Source organism: Aptenodytes forsteri, unplaced genomic scaffold (assembly GCF_000699145.1).
Source record: "Aptenodytes forsteri isolate BGI_AS27 unplaced genomic scaffold, ASM69914v1 Scaffold59, whole genome shotgun sequence".
Classification (NCBI taxonomy): domain Eukaryota; kingdom Metazoa; phylum Chordata; class Aves; order Sphenisciformes; family Spheniscidae; genus Aptenodytes; species Aptenodytes forsteri.
In genome coordinates this window covers 2,053,934-2,080,337 of record NW_008794085.1, presented here as the reverse complement: position 1 = coordinate 2,080,337, position 26,404 = coordinate 2,053,934, and the positions used below count along the sequence as shown (strand labels likewise).

Genomic DNA, 26,404 nt, shown 5'->3' with positions numbered 1-26,404 from the left:
GAACAGGCTGCCCAGGGAAGTGGGGGAGGCCCCATCCCTGGAGGTATTTAAAAGACGAGTAGATGAGGCACTTAGGGACATGGCTTAGTGGGTGGTGGTGTTGGGTCGATGGTTGGACTCGATGATCTTAGAGGTCTTTTCCAATCTCAATGATTCTATGTACGTTGCCTCGTAAAAGCAAACACTGTCACTCGCAGTATTCCATGGCACGAAGTGCGTGCATTCCCCCTTGGCAAAGGAAGCATTGCCACCCAGCGAGCACCCTTCTAGAGGATTTTCATCGTTACTAAGAATGAACTATACAATACGAAACAGAATAGTAAAAGACAAACAGGTAGCTTGGAAGCTTATTTTATTATACGTTGGTAAGCATGGTTTCCTGTGGATCAAGACAGTTAAACAAGTTGTTTGAACTCTCCCCTTCTCCCCAGTGTAATCTGGTGTCATCTTGCCGTGTACTACTGAGCAGACTTTGGATTGATAATAGGTAGAGACATACCGTTATAAAGAGTGCTTTTCCTAATGGTGAAATTGTTCTTTTTTTAATAAAAAAACATGGTTGAACATTTTAGGCTTAATTTAAAAAAACTGAAATGACCTAATAATGCAAAAAAAAAAAAGGAATTTCTAGGTTGATGAAATGCTGATTATAATTTAACAGCAGCCATTCAGAAGACATGCTGTAGTAGATTTTTTTCACAAGTTACAAAATATATACACAATATATCATCTTAAAATGCCTTTGGCATTCAAAATGTTAACTGAAATACAGACTCTAAAACTCAAAACTACGGTGGGTAGCTCTTCTACAACAATTTTTACAATGGCTGTAAAGCTAACTGTTCTGACTATATGCATCATATACAATGTGCTGTCTCATATACCATTTCCACAACAGTACACAAAAATATTTTAAAACAAGAAATCCACATAAATAATGTTTTCATTGTAGTGAAGTATGTGACCAACGATTTAAAATAAGTACCTTTACAACAGAAACATATCCTGATGTAACCAGCACATACAGTCTGAAAGATAAAAAGGGACTCAAATAATCTCTGATAAGGCCCCAAGCACCTTGTGTTACGAAGAGCACCAAGGCAACATGGACAGGAAACACAAAAGAGGTAGTGTGCCATCTGTTAAGATGTGTGTGTCCACAGAGGACTATAATAAAACAATGTTTAGGAAAAGAAGACGTATTGTACTGTGGCATAATTCACTTTTCATATAAAAGCTATTGCACATTTAGGAGCATTAGCCAGTATTGCTCCTTGGTATTGTATGTCGCCAGCTTTCCTCGGGATGGTTTTTCTGCAGTGCTGTTAAAGAGATTGCTAAGAAAACTAAAGTCCTGAAAAATTCCATGTTCAGATACCCAGTTCCAGGAAATTATGCAAAAAAGCACCAACCAATTTTTTTTTAAAAATCCTGTATGAAAATTGTTGTAGTCTTGTCTTGTCTTTTCTTTTTTCTTCTCTTTTCTCTTTTCTTTTCTTTTTCAATGCCATTTCTCCTTAGGAGGAAGTCTTTTTCTTCCTGAGGTTCGTTAATCAACACTGTTTAAAGTGATTCTTCAGTTTCCTAGTAATTTTGCCTGCAATGGATCATTACTTTTGCACTGAATCTATTCAGCAATTCCATGTTGATGCAAAAAAAACCCCCAGGACAGAATCCTTAAAGGAAGCACACTGAACCACTTTCTATGAAGTGCTGCTGTCCTGGTTTGAGGTGAGGAAGTGCATTAACTTGAACAACTGGAAGCTGATTAGTGTCCTGAGTGTGAAAAAAGAACTGTGTCTTATGCCAGCTGCCATCTTCAATCTGCAACACACAGAAGCAGAATATTAGATTCATCAAAGATGAGCTTCAAAACACAAATGGAAATTGTCCTTAAAGAGTGAGAGGAGGAGAAGTGCACAGAAACATTTATTCTCCCAGCAGTTCCTAAAGAAACTGTCTAATTTAACAAATGCCATTTCTCCCATGCAATACCGTGGACACTCCTGGCAAAACTGTAACTGTGAAAAGGCCCAGCCCGGAATCCAGCTGGAGCGGATGCAGACACAGCGCAACACGGCTCAGAGCAGAGCGCCTGTCACTTTGCAAGCAGTCCTGGGCTCATACAGACTCAGATCTCTTGCTAGATTCACCTCTGAATCTGAACAGTAGGTCTCAGGTTATGAACTCTACAGGCACTTGAATGACTTTGTCCTTGTAGAATAATCATGGGGAATGAACGCTGCATTTTTGCCATGAACTTTGTATTGATTATTCTCATCCTTTAAAAATCTCAGTAAAAAATTGATACCTCATAAAAATTATAAAATAACTTTATAACATTGTCTGAGGCTGGAAGCGCCTTGATGTTTGCAATCACTCCATTCTTAAAAAGCATCAGGTACAGTGGACACCACTGAAAATTGAAATCCCTGCAGAGGGGAACGTGCGAGATTCTGCAGCAGATCTGTACAGTACATAGTTTCCCACAGAAAGAGCGACAGACCTCGTAGAATCTCACAGAAAAATGGCACTTCTCAATAGCCATCACTGTATGCCTTAATTTTTCTCAGGGATTAAAACAGTCCCAAAGAGACTGGGAGGTGGGGAGAAGGGGCTTCGATGGCCGTACATTAGCTGCATGACACAGGCTAGAGCATCTCGTTAGCGTGTGCTAATAAAGGATGGAAGCATAACAGCTTCGAAGTGCCTCAATAAAACCACTTTCTGTCTTGAGACTAAAAATCTCACTTGACACCCCTGTATTGATATGGAACCCATCTCACGTCTTTCGTTATTGTAAATGAAAGTAGAGCTATAAAATACTGAAAGTGTAAAGTGCTTGTCTCTATATTTCATAGTGTTCTACCAAGACATTCACCAAGTGGCTCGCATCTTGGTGAGTGGAGTAATCTAATAAGCATTAGAAAATTAATAAGCTCTTCCAATTTTTCCTAAATACAAATATGATTTAATATTTTAGTTAGCAATGGAGTCCATTTCCAATCATCCTTATTTTATTAAATAACCAAACAATTGACTCATAGTCAATGAATGTAAAGATATTTAGTTGTCCAAAAAGTAATTTCCAGCCTGTTTGAGATTTTGTGTTAGATAACCTCAACAGAACTCTTACTGAAGCCTGAATTTTCATTTTGGGAGTAACTGTTCTGAAAGTGACCTGGACGACCTCCTTATTTCTGGTCTGCTCTCTCTCCAGTGTCTTAGTAGAGTCTTGAAATACATGACACTCAATGCGAACTGCAAGTACAGACACCCTGTATTACTGCAATTGCTTTTACGTTTGGGTAGATGTTGAATTCAGTATCAAAAGGTTGGCATATAGAGACACATGCAGAACAATGTAAGAAGTAAGCTTTAAGGGATGTGAATCTAAATGATTGTTATTTATTTGCAGAAAGTTAATCATGTCTAAACAGTAATTCCATTATGGTTTCAATAATGCTAGTGCTAAAAAGTATTTACCATGCATTCATCCATAAGCACCTTCGGTTCAAGTAGCGTATTTGCTTTAAATATTTGACCATTCCATCCTTTGAAGCTAACAGACGTTTTCTGGCCACCTACTTTATTTAATCTCCACATTGGTGCGTTCAGACAATGAACTGTGATGCTATGGGTTGCTTCTGAGCTCAGTAAATGAAGGAAGTTCATTTGCACTTTTCCAACGCCAAACTCCAGCTAAGTTCCAAGAGAAATGCATCGTTAGACTTACAGCTGGACCATGCTGAGTGGCCACAGCAATGCAAAGTGACATGGACATACACGTGTGGTGTTCAGGCATGGGAGCGTGTATACATGTTTATACATTGGGATCAATGCCAAAGAGCACGGTTTGTATTTTTCAGGAGAGCTGTTAGGTTCTATAAAAGTGATTACTATAAACAGAAGCTTTCATAGGACATTTTCAAAGCTTAAATATAAACATTTGCTAATGCTTACAACATTGTTGAAATACAGCTGGGCAGAAAACACTATTTTTAAACAAGGAAACTGAAACAAATGATTTTGTGATTCAAACAAAGATGATAGCAGCAGCAGTGTTTTAACTGCAGCCACATCATTCTGCTCTGTAGTCTTCTTAGACCACAGGTTCTGGCAATACCTACCTCCCATTAAAAATCAAAAAATTCATAAGCATACTTTGATTTTAGACAGAAAATAGAGTTACTCATTACTCAACAAGAATTTCTCCAAGACTAGATCATATGCAGGGATCTTCCAAATGTAGGAATGCGTATGGGAACTTTATGGTATTTCTGATGCTCTTCAGTGACTACAGCGTATATGCAAAACTCCACAAATATAAAATTTCTATTCCCAAGGGTTTAAGGACTACATGTAAAGAGGAACATGGACTAATGACATAAAGGAAACCAGTCTCTGCCTAATGGCATTTAAAAGTAGCTAAGTGTTGAAAAGTAATCATAATTTTCTTCCTTCCCATTGCAATGACCTCAGCATCTCTACACTTAGCTGCCCTGAGTGACGAGTTACTAATGTAGCCTAGAAGCATTTCAGGCTTATTTTTATGCCTTGTATAGAAAAGTATAAAGCAAAACAAAGTAATTCTATCAGCATGGAAGGTGAGTAAATAAACAAAGTGGGAGTTACACTAACATAGTCTCTAGAAAAGCTGTAACAGTATATATAACATGGCCTTCCACAAAGATGCACATTAAAAACCCCCTGAAATCTAACATCTTTTCATGAGTTAAGTAAATAAGCATTCATTTGTTCAGAGTTCCAGCACAGATACAGTCTCTCTGGAAGCAATGCATACCTTTGTCACAGACAGCGGCGTTAAACAGGTCTGACCACCTGCAGTGAAGTTGCAGAAAACTTCAATGGCATCAGAAGGACAACCAATATTTGGGTCAATCCAGTATTTTCCTATTAGTATTTAATCCCAGATGGAAAATAAAACCAAAATATTTTTGTTACTAAACAATTTGCTAAAATATTCATACTTTTTGGCAAGTATTAAATACATTATCACCATAGCTTCACTAGGAAATGAAAGAAAAGGAACATGAAAGTCTTTTCACTATTATAATTCTACTACTAACAGATACTGAGCAAAATTATCATAAGCATTCAATTCCGATTACATATACAATGACTTTTAAATACTGTCATAGTTTCAAAAATGTTTTCTCTTTCTACAGCTAAATAGTGAGAACAAATGGTATTTCCAGTCTGCTCTTTCTGTATTAAAACATAACTTTTTTTTCTTTGGGCTTGGCTTTATACAGAGAATATATTCAGGATGTAAAATATCAATCTAAATTCTCTTGCTCTCACAGCATCTTGAAGATCCTTTCTTTCTCCACTATCTTTCTCCCATCAGACACTTCTACATGACATATCCTAGTGATGGTAATAAGGAGTATTTGCCATTCTGAATCCATGGGATTTGGTCCAATAAAAGAAATAGGAAACATGCAAATTATATCAGGATTTAGCTTTCCTTAATTTATGGTTAAATATGGGTGAGCCTGTGCTCTACAATTTATGTGGGTGTGCGTAATCCTCTGAAGTGGAGGACTCTGTTGGTGACCTCCGTGGCCCTAAAGGGCTGAGATTTATTTAGGAGAGCACAGTCCTAATAAGGCTTAGGCTCATCTCAACTAGAGTCTTAAAGAATTGATCTGTCCTTATATATGCCATAGAACAGTGATTTCCCTGTAACCTCTAACCTCATTTCCTATTTCCTCCTTAGCTTGTTAATGCTAATACTTGATAATAGGGATATTTACATGTACTTATTATTTTATTAGCTACTCAGAATTAATTATGCCACAGTATTCACATTACAGGTTTAAATAATTATTTTTGATTTGAAATATTGATTCAGGATCTTCTGGGATACAATGACTGTCAGCGTATCTGACAGTGGTAGTGTATTGTATACAATTTTCTCATTAGGAATCTGGAAACTGATCCACACAAAATTCATTGCAGATTAGCTATAAATACTTGGGAAGCTTTTAATCACAAAATTGGATTCAGTTTCAAATTTTCTGGACACTTTTGTACTTTATATATATACACTCTATCTCTAATATCTATATAATATTAGATAGCTACATGCTTTCATCTTTAAAATTCAGAAATTTTATCTTAAATAAAGATAAAATAAAGATAGCCGTGACAGGCACACCGCAACAGAATATAATAAAAAAATCTACACATTAGAAGTTTGATGTAGAAAGTAACATTTGGAAGCAACACATTTCAAAGCCTAGTTGTGTTCAAGCTTTAATGAAAGCGGACACTTACCATCTGCCACTTTACGTTCACAGTTAAGCAAATCCCTGCAGATGCGTGCTGGGTTATCCCGTGTGCCAAGGGGGTTCTTGATGCTGTGCAGTAAATTGCTAAGGTAGTGCAGCGTTTTGAATATCTCTGTACTGTGATCTAGTAAAGTTACTTCAGTATTCTGGTATTTCTGCCAAGGGCCATTAGCAAAGGTGTTACCACAAAGAAGTATCACAACAACAGTATATGCAGTAAAAGTCAAATGGCCATTAAATAGCCAGAGAGAAGCAAAGTATTTTTAATGCATGCAATCAGCCATATAAACCAGGGTAAGAATAACATATTCCGATAAACAAATTAGTACATTTTATTAAAATTATCAGAGCAGTGAAGTTACAGGCAGGTAAGATCATGCAAATACGTCATTATGACATGTTGACATAAAAATGTAGATAGAGGAAAAAAAAGAAAAAAGAAAAAAATTAATGCATTTTTAAAGTATACTTAGATTCAGATTTTGAACAGTGAAATCTACTCTTAGACTTAATGTAGAAAATATATGCAAATGTATTTGACTTCACTCATGTAAGGAATTTTCTTGCGATCAATGGGACCACACACTTGCATATATGTCAGTATTTTTTGGATGAAGGCCTAAATGCCACTATCGTTATCTGTGGCTGAACAGATACAGTCCGCTATGTGTGACAGTCAATAAATTTCCATTACTGCCAACCATGACAAAAAGGTAGAAATGCTGCTGTTTTTCTTAACTTCAATTCAATTGTATCCTATAAATCCTAGCATGTTTAATTAGATTCTACAGTAATTACTTGCTATCCCTGATTCATTTTAAATTAAGTCTTTGTAAAGAAGCCCTGTTCTGTCATCAAAAAATAGAATTATAATTGCATACCCTGTATGACAATGTAAATACATTGAAATATATTACCTCCATCTGCAGTGCAGCATTTGACTCAATCAAAGCTTGAACAGCAGCATTGATGTCCACTTGTTTCTGAAAAAAAGGTATTTCAGAATATAAAAAGATGAACAGGAATATTCTAAAATGCAGGTGGTTTGAGCACTGTAGCAACATACATGATAGCTCCATTATTTTGTTATTTTAGAAAATAATTCATTGTAAACACTTACTTATAAAATAGGATCCACCCTTCCATTTCCAAAGAATGCAAAAGCATGCATACAGAAAAAGCACGTAGCAGCATTGATGTCCACTTGTTTCTGAAAAAAAGGTATTTCAGAATATAAAAAGATGAACAGGAATATTCTAAAATGCAGGTGGTTTGAGCACTGTAGCAACATACATGATAGCTCCATTATTTTGTTATTTTAGAAAATAATTCATTGTAAACACTTACTTATAAAATAGGATCCACCCTTCCATTTCCAAAGAATGCAAGCATGCATACAGAAAAAGCACGTTTGATTTTTATTAGCACCCCCATACCCAATTTAATGATCATACTCCTGGAACCTGGAAAAACAATACTATAATAGTTGTTACAGACTAATGTCCCAACTTATTCCTCCCAGCCATTTAGTTTATATACTTAAGAAAACCAATCCAGGTAAGTGTGAAAAGGTGTTATTCCTTTACAGAGAAGCACACAAACAGTATCTCAATCGGCCATCAGCAGCTGACAGATCAAAGTAGTCTTCATGATGCATGAACAAATAAATACCAAGATTGACAAACTAGCCTCTGAAGGAGGAAGCTCGTTTCTTGCGCATCTTCGTTCCCTGCACTTTGTGTGACATACATATCAGACCCAGAGAACAGGTTTATTTATTTTTAAAGAATTAAGTCACCCACACAAACATCTAGTTCTTGCAATTTGTTCTCGGATTACATATATCATTACAGCTTTAGGACACTTCAGATACTGAGTCTGTCCTAACTGGCACAATCCCTTAACAAACTAAATCTGTGTGTGTGTGTGTGTGTGTATAGGGAGAACATCTGGGCCAGAAATAGCACAAAATTTTCTGTTGCTATCTTTCAGAGTGTTCAAATGCAGAACAGGAGAAAAACCTTTTAGAGTGTGACAGAGTTAACCCACGTCAAAAGTATGAGCAAGTCCATGAGCATTGCCTGTTGAGGACTCAGCAGCATGGCAGAACAGAACTGACAGTGTAAGATGGAAGGTTCAAAAAATGTATTACTGTAGTGATGGAAGTTGTAGAAAGATGTAATTGCATTTCATGCGCAGTGATGGAAAAATCAATGCATTTGAAGAGGATCCTGCTATTTTCACTTTCAAAAAAGGACTGTATTGTAGGTTTGGGTTGTTACCAAACTTACTCTTGGTCCTGGTGGTCCAGGTGGTCCCTGGAAAATGGGAGAAACCAGGTATTAGGTGCTTCACATGTTTATATAATGCATATATAAAACGGAAAAATACAGGCATGTTTTTTTATGCACTTACAGGTGGCCCTGGCTGGCCCTGAGGTCCCCGAGGCCCCTAGAAGAAATGGAGATAAAATGCAACAGTTATAGATGAACATCTCTGCTTTTATATTTATGTATTTTTTAAATCACAAAATGTCACAATGCATACAATGAAGATGATGTGATACCAGTTTCGGTAAGGCTGTAGATTATTAGTTACTATTGTTAAAGTACCATACTCTGTTAATGTGTGAACATTCCTGTTAGAACTGCTGGGTTGTCTGGTTACTTGTTTATCCAATTACTTCTGATATTAAGGGAACATTAGAAGTCATACAATGTATTAATACATAACGTGCTATACATTGTGCCAGCAGTATATGCATGTTGCCAATACAAGTACTAGCAGGGATGAATGATCATAAAAGCATTGTAAATAATGTTATGGGTAGTTGTAAAAAACTAACTGATCTGCTTTACTCCATGAGTATCTGCTAGGCGTTTACTAGCTCCATTTATTAGCAGTGTCAATTTTCAGCCAGAACATGTTATGTTCATTGTTGAACAGTGATATCGCAGGCTTCCTTCATATTCAAGAAGTTACGCCCTTATTTCCTCATCATAAGTGGCATCATTTTAGTGTGTAGGATGATGCAGTGGGGAGGAGAAGGAACCTGCTTTTCCCGAGCTTATAGTGCCTACAATGCACATAGTCTTAAATCTACGTTTTAGGCTCGCCTTAGGGTTGGACATGGACCCTCCCAAAAACAGTAACTCCATCTGAATTATCCTCTCTTTGAGTAACTATTCACATTAAGATATAATGATTATGAATATTTATTAGTATAGTGATACTTGTGTTTCTGTTAGAGTCTCTTCTTCAATCTCTATATACTCAAAGCCTCTAGGAGCTGCTGTAACATAAACAATAGCAAGACCAATGACAAGGAAAAGAATAGATGGCAGTGCCTTAATACGAGCAAAAGAGCAGAAGGAATGAAAGGCATAGGCCAGACTTGCACCATGTATTAGTAAAACCTTTTAACATAACTGAGTTAATTTAAGCAAAACACTCTTTAGCCAGGGCTGCTTGTACCAATTATTCGAGCACAATAAGCTGTTCCAGCAAAAGCCCTCTTACACCAGTATGGTCATGCTAGTACTAAGTCTCTTTGCCAAAAGAGAAGTAACCTTCTCTGACACGGTCATGCTGACAAATATTGCGAAACTGATCTAGTCAAAGAGGTATTAAGTTGTAAATCACTTAATATAGGAATAAGAAGTATTCCTGCTGTGAGATTTCACAGCAAGATCTGCATGAGTGCCACTGCATGCTACAACTGCGGAACTTGGGCTGTGTTTCAAGCTGCCACCTGCAAGGGCAACTGGAAATGGTTAAAGAAAGGCCAGATTCAATCTTACATTGATTCATGTATATTTAAAAAAAGGATCTCAAAGCAGATAGGAGTGATTTAGTACTTAAGTCACTGAGGCTCCAAATTTATCAATTTTTAGGAGAATACCAGCTGCATTTCTTACTACCTCTAGACATATTTGTAAGGCAGAGCACATGGTAGCTACTGGGGAACGCATCTGCCAGGGGTTACAATGACCTCCAGAGCTGCACAAGTTAATATGCCTGCACATCACCTGCCCTGCCAGAGGGGCTCAGGTGCTGGATTATGAAGGGTGTGAAAAGTGGGGGCCATCATGTAATTCCTAGCACCAGATCTATGCCAACAAGGCTATGTTGAGGGACTGCAAATGACTTTTGAGACTGAGACCCATGTTTTACACATGTTCTTTGGAGAACAGGGGAGAATCAAAATTGAAGCGATTGCTGGGTGTTCAGGGAGATGGTCTTCTGATATTTAACTAAGAAGACTTTAATGGCATAAGCACTAGGGACTGTAAGTGTTGTCAACTTTCCAACTGATGCATCCTGACCTATTTGTTTACATTTCGTCCACTTGTACTTACAGAAAGGACTCTAAGTCATCTTCTCGGTAAATATTTACTGATATTTTGTAAAGAAATTAATGATTGATGGTGGAAAATGGAAATCAAAGAATATGTCATTTTAGCATGTACAGTAGTATAGAAAGCCCTGTGGGTTCTGTGGCAAGTACCTAGCTTCCCTTTACTCTTCTGAGTTTGATTATTGCCCAGCTTGAAATTTTCTTTGCAATCCTATTAAATAGGCATCAAATATTATTGTTGCTATTCATTATTACAAAACTGATGAGAGATGAGTTTGCAGAGATGACATTCACTATTTTGGGGTAGTCCCTCAGCTGTTGCAAATCAACTGGGTTTCACAGAACTACACTGTTGTGTGCCAGCTGAGAAGGCTGACCTCCACATTTAATTAATCAGATCAGCAATTAAGTCAGGTGCTGTTAAGAGTGCTGCAGGATACCTTCAATCCCATGTGTCTATATTACTGAACTGTATGATCATGCTTGGTGAAGTATGTTTAGTATAAAATGAAAGAGAAAGTGTGAAAAAGAAACTCGAGAAATGAATTTGACAGCGTAAGGACACACTTGTTTATCTTGGGTCAGGACTTGATTATGCAAACACCAAGTCAAGGCAAAGCACAAAGTCTTCAACAGTTTGTCCCTAAGTAACCACCGCTCTCTGATGAATAGATGTCCTTGTTCTGGGTGCCGAGATTTAGACATTCCAGTGGATTTTTCAGATGACTGAATGCTTCAGTTAATATTCTATGTTCTTGGCATGTGTCACAATTTTAAGACTCCAAAAGTCTTGGGATGAGAACAGTTCAAATTTATAGTGGTTTCGGAGATAGGACTGAATATTTTAAAAAAATCAAAAACTGCACTGTTCCAATGAGTTTAAGGTATTTTGAAAACAGGAATGTGATTTGTATTGGTTCACTGTCTCCTTACCAATAAAACCCATGTGGAAAAAAGGTAAATATTGAATGCTATTTGGTAACTATAGTAAACTACTTTTGGGGATATTACATTTCTTAAATGCATTAAAACTTCACAGGGCTATATCAATTACCTTTGCAAGCCTTTAAAATATAACAAGAGTGCACAGAGTGTAGAGGTATTATAAATGTTCTTTCTTTCTGTTGTAGAGCAGGAAAATAAGGTTAAATTACACTTTTCGTGGATTAAGTTAATTGCTAAATGTTTTACTGGAATGTACAGAATTACTTTTACAAATCTACTTAATTTACCCTTTGATCACATTAGAATTTAAGTGAGAAAAGTGTAATTCCAGTTCATAATAACAAAAGCAGAGAATAGAACAGTTAGTTTTAGTGTGCTCTTTAATTCTTTAATCACTCAATTTGATTGCTAGTACAGAAGTTCAAAGGCCAAAACTCCAATCTTTTTCTAATACCATAAGGCCTCGATTTGACATGCAGTGATACGTATGCTTAACTTTGAAAACATGAGCAATCCCAGGGACTTCCATATTTTCCATGACTTTTGAAATTTTCCAAGAAACAAAGTATTTTTAACAAAAATGATTACTGTTAAGCTTTCCCTGACCACTTTTGTCATTTTGATGTTATGTCACCATATCTCAGAATGGGTAAAGCCTAATAACATCCTGCAATATAATAGTCTGACACACAATACAGTGTAGTAGCTGCCATTAATGACTGTAAATCTAAGATAAAATATCATAATAGAAAATTACAGATTATGCCTTATCATATCATATCTTTTTTTCACCTTGAGGATAGTCATGGACTGGAACACGTTGCCCAAAGAGATTCTCCATCCCTGGACGTTTTCAAGACCCAGCTGAATAAAGTCCTGAGCAACGTGGTCTGATCTCAGAGCTGACCCTTTTTTAAACAGGAGGTTGGTCTAGAAATGTCTTGAGATCCCTTACAATCTGGATTATCCTATGACTCTGTATTATAATTCATTATGTGACATGTCATGAAATAAAAAAAAAAATTAAGAAAATGAAAACACACTTTCAGAAATGTCAGAATTCTTAAACAATATTCCAAAATGTATTCCATGTTTTTCTAAATGTTTCAATCAGTAATATGAATATTTTGAATTGAAAAATTTTGATTAAAGTTTTTCAACAAACTTGTTTCTAACTCTATCAATTTTTCTCCAGAAATAGCCTGCAGGACCTGAACTTTGGTTCACCACTGACTTCAACAAGGAGGTACGATTTTACATTCCATGTTTTTCAGGGGATAAAAGGATATTTCTTTCGAGTAATGAACACTGTATCCCTGACAGACTAAAAACTGTAACTAAAACATGAACTGCTACAAAAAAGTTAAAATTTTTGTGATCCTAGGAAGAATGCCAATATAAATTTTAAAGGTATAAATTCAAGCTGGGAATACACAGTTGGATGAAAATAATTTTCTCTCTTTTGTATCTGAAAATAGTTGGAAATAAATCCTTTTCTTGGCTACATGATATAAACTAATGCCACTGGGTATGATTTAAAATTAAACATTCTTCTTCTGAAGACAGTCTTAGGAGATGAATTCATCTTGATGAATTCAAGAACTTATTAAGGAAATAACTTCTTAAACACCAGCACCAATAGTGGAAACGTATGTTTCTTGTTCACCGTTTTATTATTATTTTTTAAGTGTCAGCATTTTTAGCTCTGTCATAGCCATTCTTATAAACAAACAGAAGAAAAAGACACTTAAGATGGTTAATAGCAGCACAAACTAAGAACCTAGTTTTCCTCTTACTCTGAGATAGGAATGGCATCAAGAGGATTAGAATCAAAGAGGAAAGTTCCCCAAGATGTATACAGCAAGCTTAGTTCCAAGCCTTAATTCTTCAAGCAATTTTTAATACTTCTGATTTATTTTTCAAAACTTTTGTAAGGCAGTTAGGTTGGAGTTGCACACAGGTGGCTGCTAAAAGCAAAATACATTAAGACAAGAGAAACTAAATGATTTTAAGTGAAGTGGGATCAAAGGCAGGGTGAGAGCAACAGGAACAAGATCACATTGGCCAGTTACTGGAAAAGGAACCTGTCATATAAAGTAATGTCATAGGTATCATTGTATTCATATTTGCTGTCAATATGATAAATTGACACTGGCTTTTCACATAGCCATTATTAATTGGAGGCTTTACAAGCTCTAATGCATTTTTTAAAAATAAATTCCAACATTAATAAATGTACAAAACCTAATGTAATATTCTTACTGAAAAATGAGAGGGAGCAACTTCATAACCTACCAATGCTGCCTGCTGCTACTACAGCTGGCATACATTGCAGGGACACCCATCCTCAGCTCTAGGCTTCTCCTGAACTTCTCCCTCTCTAGACAAGATGATATAGACGTATGAACATGTGTATGCATGCTGTGCTGCGAGGCACTGGAGCATTGACAACAAATGTGACAAAGGATTTTTCTTTTAGATCTGAACTGGGACAGATTTGAAGTATGTGACTGCTATATGATCAGGGGCCATACTGCCCGACAGCACACACTCACTGGGCATATCTACGTAAGTCAACTTGAACAAGAAAAGGTCAGGCTTTTGACTCATGCTACCAGCTTTCTTGGCCAGCACGCTCCAGGAGCACAACACGACTGTCTGGCATTCAGAGCATGTGAGAGTACATTCAGAGTAACACAGGAATACTTTTTACACAGCCAAAAAAATGAAAGCACGAAAGTTGTTTCATCTTACCATTTCACCCCTTGTGCCCTTTTCACCTCTTGGTCCCTGTAAGAAAGAGAAGCTGTTAATCCAGTATGCTTTCTAGCCGCCTAGGACTGAAATAAGCAAATTAATATCCACGAGAGTTATACTGCTCACGTGAAAACTCCAGTCTCATCTGTGGATTTACAACTCTGGGGCTTTAATTTTCCTGTACTATTAGGAAAATAAATTACTTGAAAACATCTTGTAATTCCTACATGTGGAAAACTGACTGTTTTCTTCAGATTGTAAATATGTTTTTTCTCAGTGATTTTAACTGTCAGTGTTCTCCCTGTCAATCAGCTGTACTCTCTACAATTTGATCCACAGTAATAGATCAGTGCTTCACCATCTTAGGAGCTGAGCACAAAACTCAGTACTCTCCATCACTGAAGAAATCCGTCGGTTACATATCTGCTTTTATTACTCCATTAGTTCTCCTCTCACAGTCAGATTAGCCACTGGTTTTCTGTCTCCATGGCATTTTTGGCTAGTTTTGAACTTAAACTGTGTTTCTGAAGACGGTAACAATCTTACAATTCTTCTCTGGAAGAATGTTGCATCTTGATGGCAGCATTTCATAACACATACAAGTAATCTTCAGCTGTAACGCTTTCTTAATGATAATGGCAAAGTATTACATTCAATATGAAGTCTATTAAAAGCCTTTATACAAGTATATGCAACTGTAAAGTTTTCCTCCCGAGCAGGATTGAAAAGAGTGCAACAAGACTTAAAGTGCTGGGTTTTTTCCCAACAGGTGGAAAGAATAGTCTAATTATAGAAGGAACATTTCCCTTCTCCTTTCTTTTTCCCTTGTAAATATTTGTATTTATTACTTTTATTGTATATTCCTGTTATTTGAATGATTATCATTTCAATTTTTAGACATTCTCATTCACTCCAAGTCTTGTTGATCAGACAGAGGAACTTGGGTGGTACAAAGAGCTTCTAAAACTACCTTACATGGCTGGGTAGTCCGCAGATACGAGCCAGAGGGTGCCCTTGCAGAACACTGCTCTATCTCTGGCACAGGGAGTGCAACAAGGGATGGAAACAGGGGTAAGGGCAGAGCTCTCCCACTGCAGAGAACCTGGGGAGCATTAAAGGTCGTCAGAAAGGCCAAGAAGATCTTTGAGTTGTAACAGGGACCTCACCAGCACCTGGAACACCCCAACAAGGCCTTGTGGGCACTCCCAGCATGTCTAGAGGGGCACTCTGGACAGTTTAGCCCAATCAACACATGAAAAACTACATTGAAACCAAGTGTGGATACTCTCTAGATATGTCTCAGACCTAAGGCTGATAAAGAATATCTAGGTGGTAGTTACTACGTGCTGTTTTATAGTTTGACTGGCCGGCTGCCCCTGTAGACGTGCCCTCTGTATACTGTACTTGGACAGAAGGCCATTGCAATGACTCTTTTGCCATTGTTTTTTGTCATCTTTTTTCTTGTTTGTATCACAGATGCTGGATAACATACGTTAGCTCACCAGTGTGGTATAATATGAAGATGGTCCTGCTAGCTGCTATTTGCAAATGGAAAAATGAGAAGGTTGCTAGCTGCAAAACAGATTATTAAAAATAAGGGTAGGTGAAACAACCAAATTATGCAAAAGAGAAGGGAAACTTACAGGCCTGCCAGTTGGGCCTGTTAGGCCTTCTTGACCAACAGGGCCAATATATCCCTGTAAACAAGCAAAGAATTTATTAGTCCACCATGTTTTCAAACTGAAGAAAATCCTCATGATGTGTCCTGGTTTAAAGTTGCTCAGCACACAGCCCTGGCAAATATCCAAAAGATCACGGTGATACTCTCTTTCTGACTATTGAGTGCACATTGCTACAAAATCAGCAAGGTAATTATTTTAATAATTGGTAATAGTTATGCTTGGAAAGCCCCCACACATTCTGTTATGTGAAAGCTGATGCACTAAAACCAGTGGAAACTTAAGTACTCTGATTACCAGAGTAATCCACATTACACAAAGACCACATATTTATTCAGCTACAATCAGCTATATCTTGAGCTGTATTACTGCCCACAAGTACTCTTGTAAGGCTGCTGGTAAGTACTGCTAAAATGTTACTTTCCTGTTCCATTTCACTTAGAGCAAACTGCTCATTTCCAGTGTTTATCTTGTATAGGAATGTTTAGAAAAAGAAAGCAGCTATTAGAACAGGCCCCTAAAGCTGCTGCTCTGCATCTGGTTAACTGAACTAATTCAGTTCTGTGATGGCAATGGCAGCAGTAAGAGAAGAACATTTTGTAGTAAGGCCTTCCATGCTGCAACCTTTCCCCCTTTTACCCTTCTCACTTACTGCTGTAAGCTGGATGCACACTCCCCAATATTACAAAATACTACAGATGCTCCCACATTTTTGGTGAGTAGCGAAGTAGAATGGCATGAAGAAGGTGTCATGAAGAATGAGCTAATGCAGGTTAGTAATCTTATAGATAAAAAGAAAATATTTATTAAAAAAAGACTACCTATTAATCAATAAAGCCTAAGCAGCACTCTGTCTTACTGCAGGCAAAGTCTGACCCTTTTTTTTTTTTTGCTGTAGGACAGTTATACAACCAGCATTGTTGCCAGTAAGAAGAGAATGTTCAACCCCAATAAACAAAGATATGACAGCAATAAGGATACTTGTGTAGATAAAATTATACTAGGAGAGCCACACTTTTGTCAGCAGAGCTTGCTTTTTTCCTTCAAGATTGACAGCCCAATGCTGTGTATCTGTACCCATGTTGCAACCAGAGCAGTGTCGCCATACAGGCAAAGGGCTTCTAGTGGAGTCATAGTCTCAGAGAGGAAGGTTTGGCTAGAGGGTTCTGGCCTTGTTAATATGAAGAAAGACAATTCCCTAAATTAAAAACATGTGCCTCTTGTAAGCCATCCTGACAATCATTTTCATGGAGTAAAACACTTACAACTTGGCCTGTTGGACCTTTTGGGCCCAGAATTCCAACTAAGCCAATGTCCCCTGCAGGACCCTGAAAACGCAAAGGAACAGTTTAGTCAAACATGAACATTAGCTATCCACTTGTTTCAATCTCCTGTGATCAGTGGAAATAAGATAATTTCTAAGAGCAGTAACAGTGAAAATACCAAGCGCACTGACCCAGAACATTCGTCTTTGGACATGGAGTACACAGTTCTGCCTACAACGTTCCAACAGTTCAGATAGATTTTGAACAAATTATTGTTAAAGCCGATTAATTCTATGCTTTCCTAATGTTCTCACTCTGTAAATGGCTTAAGATTTAACAGAAAAGAACGAGCACATACTTTTGGACCTGAGAATCCTTGAAACCCCATCAAACCTTGATCTCCATCTTCTCCCTGTAACAGGAGCAGGCATCCTTATTATTATTTCATGTTGGTAACTCTTGGACTACTTGTTTTGCATCAACAGCTGTGATTACATACAGTTTGTCCTTTCAGTCCTGTGTCTCCTGCTCGTCCTTGGTCACCTTGCGATCCTGGAAGGCCTCTTTTGCCTCGCTTTCCTGGATGACCCAGAAGCCCTTTCTCACCCTGTCAATAGGAACATAATATATCCTTTATTACAATTATGACAGTGATAAATGTAAAGATTGGTTTCCTGGCAGAAGTGTGGAACATGCTTTCTCTCTAAGAAATAAACCTACTCTATTCATTTTATTTCCATCAGGAAAGCTTTCAATAATTATATTTTCACTAAAATGCAAATGTGATTTGACTCTTCCTTGACTTGGAAACATACAAAACCCATGCATATTGGATCATTTCCAGTATGGTATCTCCCAGTGCAGGACCTAAAATGCACAAAACGAAATACAGAACAGGAAGGTTAGAAGTAAATTTATAAAGTAATCCTGTGAGCAAGGTATAGTATAGTTGTGGAACTCCTTGCTGTTAGACTAAACGTTTACATCGATTCAAATGGAAACTAGACAAGTTCATGCAAGAGAAATCCTCTGAGGACTACCAAATACATAGAAACCATGTCTAGCTTAGGAGGTTACGGAGCTGCAATTAAGGCTGGGAATATACACCTTTCATGCTTGCTTTGCGCTTATGCTCCTTCCTAGGTGTTACCTTTCTGCTTTAACAAAGACAGACTTTTGCCCTGACTCAGTATGTCCACTCTTAACGTTTATTTTGCACAATGTGGTAACCGTTTTCCCTCACCTCATCTATTCCCTGTCTTTTTCAGATTGCAAGCATTTCTGAGCAGGAACTACCTCCTACAGCTCATTGTCTAGACAAAGGAGTAAAATCCAGACTGGGAGCACTGGCAATAAACACTACAAATAGTGAATACAGTTTGTACTAAAATATTTCCATGAAAAGATAACAAAGACAGACAGTATTTCCCTCCCCCAGTTTTCAAGTAACTTAAGGCTTTAAAAACTGCTTACCAATAAAATCTCAGAGCACTGCCAATCATGATTTTAGATGAAAAATCCTATTCTAAATGGAGAAAATTATCTGTAATGTTTCCATTCTTTGCTTCTTTTATCACTGAAATTAGTCTAATTAATATTATCAGTAGAAGCTGAGAATCTGCTGATGTCGGGTACTTGGAACTGCCTGGAAAATGAAGCACTCACAGATTTCTTTTTTTCTGACAGGGCTGAACAAGAACAGTTTAAGTCCTACGATAAATGAACATCCCAGACATGCTTGTTAGCCCCCAACCTTGGGACTCAGGCTGGAAATTGCAGCACTTCTCTGCTAATAGATTGCTTAGATGTTCAAATCACCCAGACTGTTCTAGTAGTTACAGAAGCTTAAAAAGAAAAGTCAGGAATCATTTGGCCCTAAAGCTTTGGATGAATAAATACAAAGTGGTTTGAATGGCTTCTGGAGTTGGGAATAGCAAACTCTGTTTTCAAATTACAGTTCATAGAAACAAGGTCAGCACAACTTGCAGTCTTACCCTTTAAATAAGTTTTGATGTCAATTACTCGTATGATTAACAGTAGCATGGTGGTTCCACAATCACTGGATGCAGTATGAAGACTAAGCAATATCAGTAACACTGTACTTAAACAACAAGATGCCGTGTGTGTACCTTTAGTCCGGGTGCTCCCATGGGCCCTGGCATGCCTGGCAATCCCTTGGGACCTCGAGCTCCAGGATAACCTGCCAGACCTGGTAAGCCTGAGTTTCCTTTATTACCCTTAAATTGAAAATAATTGATTACAAGCAGAACAGCCAAACATGTTTTTTCATTGTATGCTAAAACAGGCGTATAACATAAAATCAGTCAGAGCCACTTAATGCTTTCTGTACATACGGACACACATTGATAGTACCTCAAAATATATGGAAAGACTGATCAGCAGTATCATCTGCATTTCTGCTAATACTCCAAAAGCAAAGCCCCATCATACTTAGCAGCAAAGCTACATGTGCTTTAACTGTGGGGTGGATTGAGGTTTCTGAGGAGTCAAGTTACTATAGTTTAACAAGTCACTGACTGTCAGCAAAGCAAATGCTATCCATGCCATAGCCCACTGCAGGTGTTCAGTTCAGTGTTCATCTTAAACCTTGTTCTGTCCTAGCCTAAACATATCATGATGTCATTTGTGTGGGATCACCTACCTAGACCTTGAAAGACTTCTGAGAACGTTCAAGAGAATCAATTGCCTCTTTGGGCTTATGCAAGGCATCTTGCCTATCAGCATCCTCCTAAATAGGAGGTACCCAGTTGGATAGTAAGCAATCTTTTGTCCACAGTAATTGTGCATTCAAGTATATATGGAAGCACTCATGGGCATACCAGTGACTGCTTTTACCTCCCACAGGGTATCATACAGAATAGTTTATATTAGAGACCTAAAATTTTTCCCAAACCTGAAAATTTGCATGTTCAGAGTAATAGCCTTTAGCGCTGATCCCTATTTAATTCTTTCCTAGCTCTGTTTTGAAATATGCAGGAAGAGAGCACTAATCTCCATTAATCATATAAGATGACTCCTTGAGATGGTTCTTGGATGAGTGTTGTGTGATGTCTGAGGATTCTGAGCTTACAATAAGGAACTCCTTCTGATGAAAACAAGATGGTGGATTCATTCATTACAGATGGGCTGAAAATATAGTTGAGATTCACAATATTCATTTTTTCAAGAAGGAACTCCATATCAAGAAACAAAATGAGACTACCTTCCCACAGAAACATGCAAAATTCAACACGCTTATTTATAAATACCAGACATACTGATAATATTAGTATGATTGCGTACACTCTGTAGGGATTCATACACAGTAACTTTACTACATCAAGAAAGATCAGAACATTTTTTATGAAAATGTATGAGAACATCAGACAATAAACAAAAGCAACTATTTTTAATGAAAAAACATGTTACTGAGTACATGGAGTTAAGCCAATTTTGACATGTTAAAAAATACAAAATGGAAATTTGCTACCACCCAAATGAATGTTTCTGTGATGTCATTTAGTAGAAATATATACATACATATATATATATATCTTCTTTTTTACTTCATATGACATTCTGTTAAGCATTCATAGAAATAAAAGGGTTATAGGAAACAGGATTTTTATATTAAATGTGATTTTCAGAGCTTTTGAATATGGTACTGTGTCATAGCCTGATGGACTGATAAACTTGCATAGCAAAAGTTCTGTTCTTTTTATTCATTGTGGCAAAAATCAGTTAAAATCCTCTCTTTATTACAAATTGTAATGCTACTATATATTGTTAATAAGGAGTAATGGAATCTTGTTTAATATGAAAGATGACATTTTGAGTAGAAAGGCAAAAATGTAAGAATTCTTTGGGGTGATACTCCTAAATGCAACTCCAAAGAATTTTAAGTACTTGAAAGAGGAGGATATTATCTGAAAATGGGGAAGGTTTGAATAGGGTACATCTTCCCCCTATAGGTAACTTGTTTAATTTTCTCTTTGTTCAACCAGATAGGCAAATTTATACTTGTAATAGAGGTGCCTCATATGGCACCAAATCTAACTTGGCATCCTTTTATAACAATTACTGGTCTGTCTAACTAGAACTACTGAGAAATACCATATCTGAAATCAAAGTGATCAGACTTTCAACAATGACAACAACTAAAGGAATTTGCTCCCTCCTCTCTGGAGCGAATAAGCGAAGAGCTGTGTCGCTGCTCCCAGAAGCAGCAGGTCACCACCCTTGGCCCACAGCACAGCACAGACAGACAAAAAACCTGTTTCCAAGAATGTTCCCAGCTACCTCAGATACCTAATACTCTTTTTCACTGGTTTTGGGCAAAGCTTCAGAATTGCTTAGGTAGAGAGACATAGGTTACAAATTCAAAAACAATAAGGAAAATGTGGGATTATCTCAGGGCCTGAGAGGAAATAGCCTCAGTTGGGGTCTGTGGCTCATTTTCAGGAACACAACTGTGAAGCCTCTCTCATTAAGAAAGCATTTTCACTTAGCTGTAGTTACTACTAACGTATGCTAATGAAATAGTTCTCACAGCACACTTCTCTTACGCTAACCTTACATCCTGGCCAGAATATCAGGAGCAAAAGAGAAAGAAAACAATTAGAATTGGTCTAATTTTCAAGATGCTCAAGGAACTGAGAATGGTTCCTTCTGTTTAAATACCCTAACCTTAGAAAATTTGTAATGCAAAATGACATAAAGAGGGGCAATGTGGAAAGCAACTTACCTTAGGGCCAGGCTTCCCTGACAGCCCAGGCTTGCCAGGGTTGCCAGGAATGCCTTCTGGTCCCGGGTACCCGACTGCTCCTTTCTGCCCTGCTGACCCTGGTTTTCCCTTGAAACAAATTAAAACCAAATACAGCACTGTCGGCTCTCTTCATCTTCACCATCACAGAACTAGATTTCAGTCACAGTATTTCCTAAACCCTACATAATAACAGACCCAGTGACACGGATCAATACTTGCAGAGGGGGCTCTGAGTTAGGATGTTTGGTTTAAAATGCTATTGGGTTAACCTTAGACTTGCTGTGTTGTGGGCTCTGAGCAACTTCAGCTGAAACCATGGGGCCGACCCTTCTGCGTGCCAGGCCTGGAAGATGGTTGAGACTGTTGATTCTTAAGCTGAAGCAAGGAAACCTAATAAAGTAATCTATTTATTCCTGTAAAAAACCCAACCGTATGTCTTTTCAGCCTTCATTTTACTAGATACTCTGTATTGTACATTTGCAAAATTATGCTGTTCAAATTTGTACATATCAAACATACATACAAACTTCTAATCAGGCAAGTTTGTGCTAACTGTTGCTATACTTGCACAGAAAAGCCTCATGTCACATCCACCAAAGGAACAGTGATTTTTTTCTTTACAATCATTTCCCTTCAGACTGACATACGCTATCTTAAGGGGCTTGGAGTTCTGCAATTATCTCTGTATGAACACATTTCTTAGAAATTTAAAATATGCTAACTATAACACATCTCATTTGAAAAAGTATAGTTAACAACAGCCGTACAGAATATAAGAAGCATGCTATCTTAATCTTATTTCTAACTTCTGCTTGCTGAAGTTTCTTGCACTTGGGACGTGTTTTGAGACTTCCTCAAGTTCCAGTTTTACTGTCTTCTCCTCCTCACTGTATGTCTCACCTTTCCCTCTTTTCTTTGTGTGCCGAACGATACACTCTTTGCAGTCCTCCAGAGGGAAGAGCCAAGCATTTACAAAAGACACACAGCTTGCTTGCCTTCAAAAGGCTATTCTTGCACTCTGCCCAGAAGGTACAAGCTCTGTGAAGCAGCTGCATTTCTCTGGTTACTGACAATGTTTTGATGTAAGGTAGTAAAAGTTATTTACAATATGTGCTTGTGTGGTATTATCTATGAGGGGACCAAAATAGCCTTGATGCATTTTGTTCTTGGTTATGTTTACAGAACACCTACTGCTTCCTGCTCTTTCTCCTCCCTCAGGGAGACAGGGATGCAAGTTAGCATCTCTACCGTAACTCAAGAAAGAGCATTAAAAATTTCAGCTCAGGGCAAGCGAGAAAAAGAAGTAAACCTCAAGGGAGCTGCCAGCTGTATCCATCATGGACATATGGATCCAGGCTTCTGTAGGCTGCAGCTGTTCAAAGAACTGATGGGAGCCAGGAGTGAACAGCAGTACAGCTCTGTGCAATATAATGTGATAACTTGCACATGGCCTATGAGCCACATGCAAAAGTGATCTAATTAAGTAACTTTACAAGTGGGAAGGACCTTGTTATATTAGCTGCACTTTACTTCCATGTGCTGAGTAACTGAGTATAATTCAGTATAATTTAACATAGTTTCAAAAATTATTATTATTTTCACAGGGGTTCCTTTACACTTTCTAGATAATAAGAAGGTTCTTTACAGTAAGCGTAAGACTTTCTGGTGCCACCTTGGTTTTATTAGCTATTATTTTCTTTGTTTTATAACCTGAAGATAGACTGTAGAATTTTGTTACTTACAGGAATTCCAGGTTTGCCTGCCTGACCCGTTGCTCCTTTCTTCCCTGTGGGTCCCTAAAAGTTACAAATACTTGTGAACTGACAAATGTCTTAAACTCAATCCCCTAAGAAGAGCTGAGAATTGTTCCCCTCTAGTACGCATGTTCACAGTGCCTGGCTTTGACCCAGATTATTTCCATTTCAGGAGGCAGCAGAAAGTTTTTCAAGTAGAAGTGAATACATTTTTGGTAGAATTGTATATATTTTTCCCTTTCCTGAATTGGTAAAATGCAGTTTTCTGAACTTTTTCAACAACAACAGGCATAAAAAGTTTTTCACTATGAATCTGGCATTTTCTCCTCTATCAGCCACACCTCTGTAAAGAAGTACGCTTTTACAGCACTTCCCGTACCTTTTAAAAAGGGAAGTCATGAAAAGCCGGGAATGTAGATACACTGAGCGTATATGGAAGAGCATACCAGACAACAATAGTGTCACATATGGGAACCTAAGATGTACACAAAAGATAATATTTACTTAAAACCAGACTTGTTTTTGTCTTGACTGACCTAGGAATCTGTAGTCTTAGAAAACTGAGCAATCCTGATAGCAGATAACATTCTCCCAAGTGGTTTAGTGACACAGGAGGCCAAGCACCAAGGAAGAAAAGCTCAGAATGGGTCAAAAGCATCTCAGAGAATTTTGTTAACAGGATAGTCTTCACAGAATATAAAGACCTATGGCAGGAATTTTATCCTACCTAAAATAGATGAAACCACTCGGACGGCAGGGACAAGAAAAACACTTGTTAGCATAGATCAAGTAGAAAAAAGCTTCCAAGATTTTCTGGATTAATTATTTTAAACACTGTTCTTAAAGCAAAAGTGATGCTAAACTACTATGCTACAATATTACATAACATGCAATAAAGTGAAAAAGCTAAGGTCATGGTAAGTGTAAATGTTTTATAATTAAGGTAAATATGATAGAATCAGCAAAATTTTGTTCTATTCCTTAATGTCTTTGTTACGAAAGGCATAAAAAAAAGTCCACCAATCAGAAATGGAACATGCATATTCAAAGAACTTTATATTGTTTTCATTAAAATTTCTGAATGCCTACAAAGTAAACCCAGATGATTCAGCATTGCAGTTTATGAGATTGGCTTTGAAAGGCTTGCTATAGCAGCACCAGTCATGCCACTGGAGTTAAGACTTTATGAATGTTTTCACTATTGACATTTTTGTGTAAACCTTTAGGCTCTTATGGGTTGCTCCAGGCTGGATATTGGTTCCATATTTGCAAATGGCAGTTTTAATCTGAGGGGCATTTGCAACACAAAGAAAACATTTTCCAAGGGAAAGACAGAGGAATGACTGATTATATCCTGTGCTGTGAGTAGTTTGTCAAAGGCAATATATCTGAGCTCGTGGTTAGAGTACATGCTGACAATGTCTTCACATCATGTTTCCTTTCTCTTGCTCCCCATTCCTAATCTACTACAGATTCTTGCATTTACCTAGAAAATTTTTATAAACTCTAACGCAGTTGCACTATGGAGCTTCTCAGAGAAATTATCTCATTTAAGTTGCAATGGCAATTGGTATTGTAAGAAATCTTTTAGCCTAAATCTTTTGAAATCTCAAAAGCCAATGAAAGTCACCCTGTGGGAGAATATAAAATAATTCTGGCAATTCTCAACACACTGCCAAGATGAACTATTATTTCTAAAGGAAAAGATTTAGTCTTTCATCTTTTTCATGACTTGCTCTGTCATTATTCCTCTACTATTCTGTAGCAAAGTCCTTATTTCCAGGTGTCTCTGAAAATTCAGTGCAGGAGGCTTCATTTACAGATCAGAGCAGTAAAATCCTGGGCGTCTTCCAGAGCTAGTTTGCCACAAGGAACTCCATTTAAGGGTATAATTGAATATCACTCAAATGTTTCCAAAAGAGCCTCTCATAATGCTTTATATCACTCCAAAGTAAAACCACTTATCTATCAAATAACATATTTACTATCCCAGATCATTATGCAATTTTCCATTCCATATTTTTATTATCCCTGCAGGTTTGAAAAGGAAACCCAAACACTGACTTTTAGCCTTATACAACAGTTTTCCAAGGATAGTCAGTGAACAGTAAAACCATAAAAATTCCAATTAAGTGCAGTTTTGCTTTACTTTTTTCTACTTACTTCTGAACCTCTTTCTCCTTTTGGTCCTTGCTCTCCCAATTCACCTGGCTCTCCCTTTGGAAAGAACATATATTAAATAAATTAAAAAAAAAATCATTTGAATGCAGATGAAAGTCACTTTCAACACCCAATAGGGAAATCTCACTTGTTTGAAACACTTACTGGAGGTCCCTGTTGTCCAATAGGTCCTCTAAGCCCTGGAAGACCTCTATGACCCTGGGAAACAGAAAACATAACATATTGCAATACAAGTAACTCAGGATGTCACGCTCAGTGAGCTATAGATTTCCCTGTAAAGCCCATCTTGGGAGGTGCTGGGTGGCCCCAGCTTCACTGACGTGACTTAGATGAAGTACGCTCAGCCCTCCTGAGATCAGACCTTAGGGAGCTTTTCTTCTTTAA

At 37.5% G+C, this 26,404-nt stretch overlaps 1 protein-coding gene across 1 annotated transcript in view; it reads right to left on the bottom strand.

Annotated features, from left to right (window-relative positions):
• Nucleotides 1-347: 347 nt before the first annotated feature.
• Nucleotides 348-26,404, bottom strand: part of COL24A1 (collagen type XXIV alpha 1 chain) — a 161,347-nt gene continuing 135,290 nt past the window's right edge. Inside the window, exons 48-64 of the mRNA XM_009274268.2 lie at nucleotides 26,165-26,218; nucleotides 26,003-26,056; nucleotides 23,828-23,881; nucleotides 22,065-22,172; nucleotides 19,450-19,557; nucleotides 17,820-17,927; nucleotides 17,679-17,732; nucleotides 17,321-17,383; nucleotides 16,020-16,073; nucleotides 14,374-14,409; nucleotides 8,733-8,768; nucleotides 8,609-8,635; nucleotides 7,235-7,300; nucleotides 6,304-6,472; nucleotides 4,805-4,914; nucleotides 3,487-3,702; nucleotides 348-1,824 (exon numbers count right to left, since the gene is read on the bottom strand). Coding sequence (XP_009272543.1) covers nucleotides 1,678-1,824; nucleotides 3,487-3,702; nucleotides 4,805-4,914; nucleotides 6,304-6,472; nucleotides 7,235-7,300; nucleotides 8,609-8,635; nucleotides 8,733-8,768; nucleotides 14,374-14,409; nucleotides 16,020-16,073; nucleotides 17,321-17,383; nucleotides 17,679-17,732; nucleotides 17,820-17,927; nucleotides 19,450-19,557; nucleotides 22,065-22,172; nucleotides 23,828-23,881; nucleotides 26,003-26,056; nucleotides 26,165-26,218 — 1,464 coding nt within the window. The 3' untranslated portion in view covers nucleotides 348-1,677. The remainder of the gene's footprint in view (nucleotides 1,825-3,486; nucleotides 3,703-4,804; nucleotides 4,915-6,303; nucleotides 6,473-7,234; nucleotides 7,301-8,608; nucleotides 8,636-8,732; nucleotides 8,769-14,373; nucleotides 14,410-16,019; nucleotides 16,074-17,320; nucleotides 17,384-17,678; nucleotides 17,733-17,819; nucleotides 17,928-19,449; nucleotides 19,558-22,064; nucleotides 22,173-23,827; nucleotides 23,882-26,002; nucleotides 26,057-26,164; nucleotides 26,219-26,404) is intronic.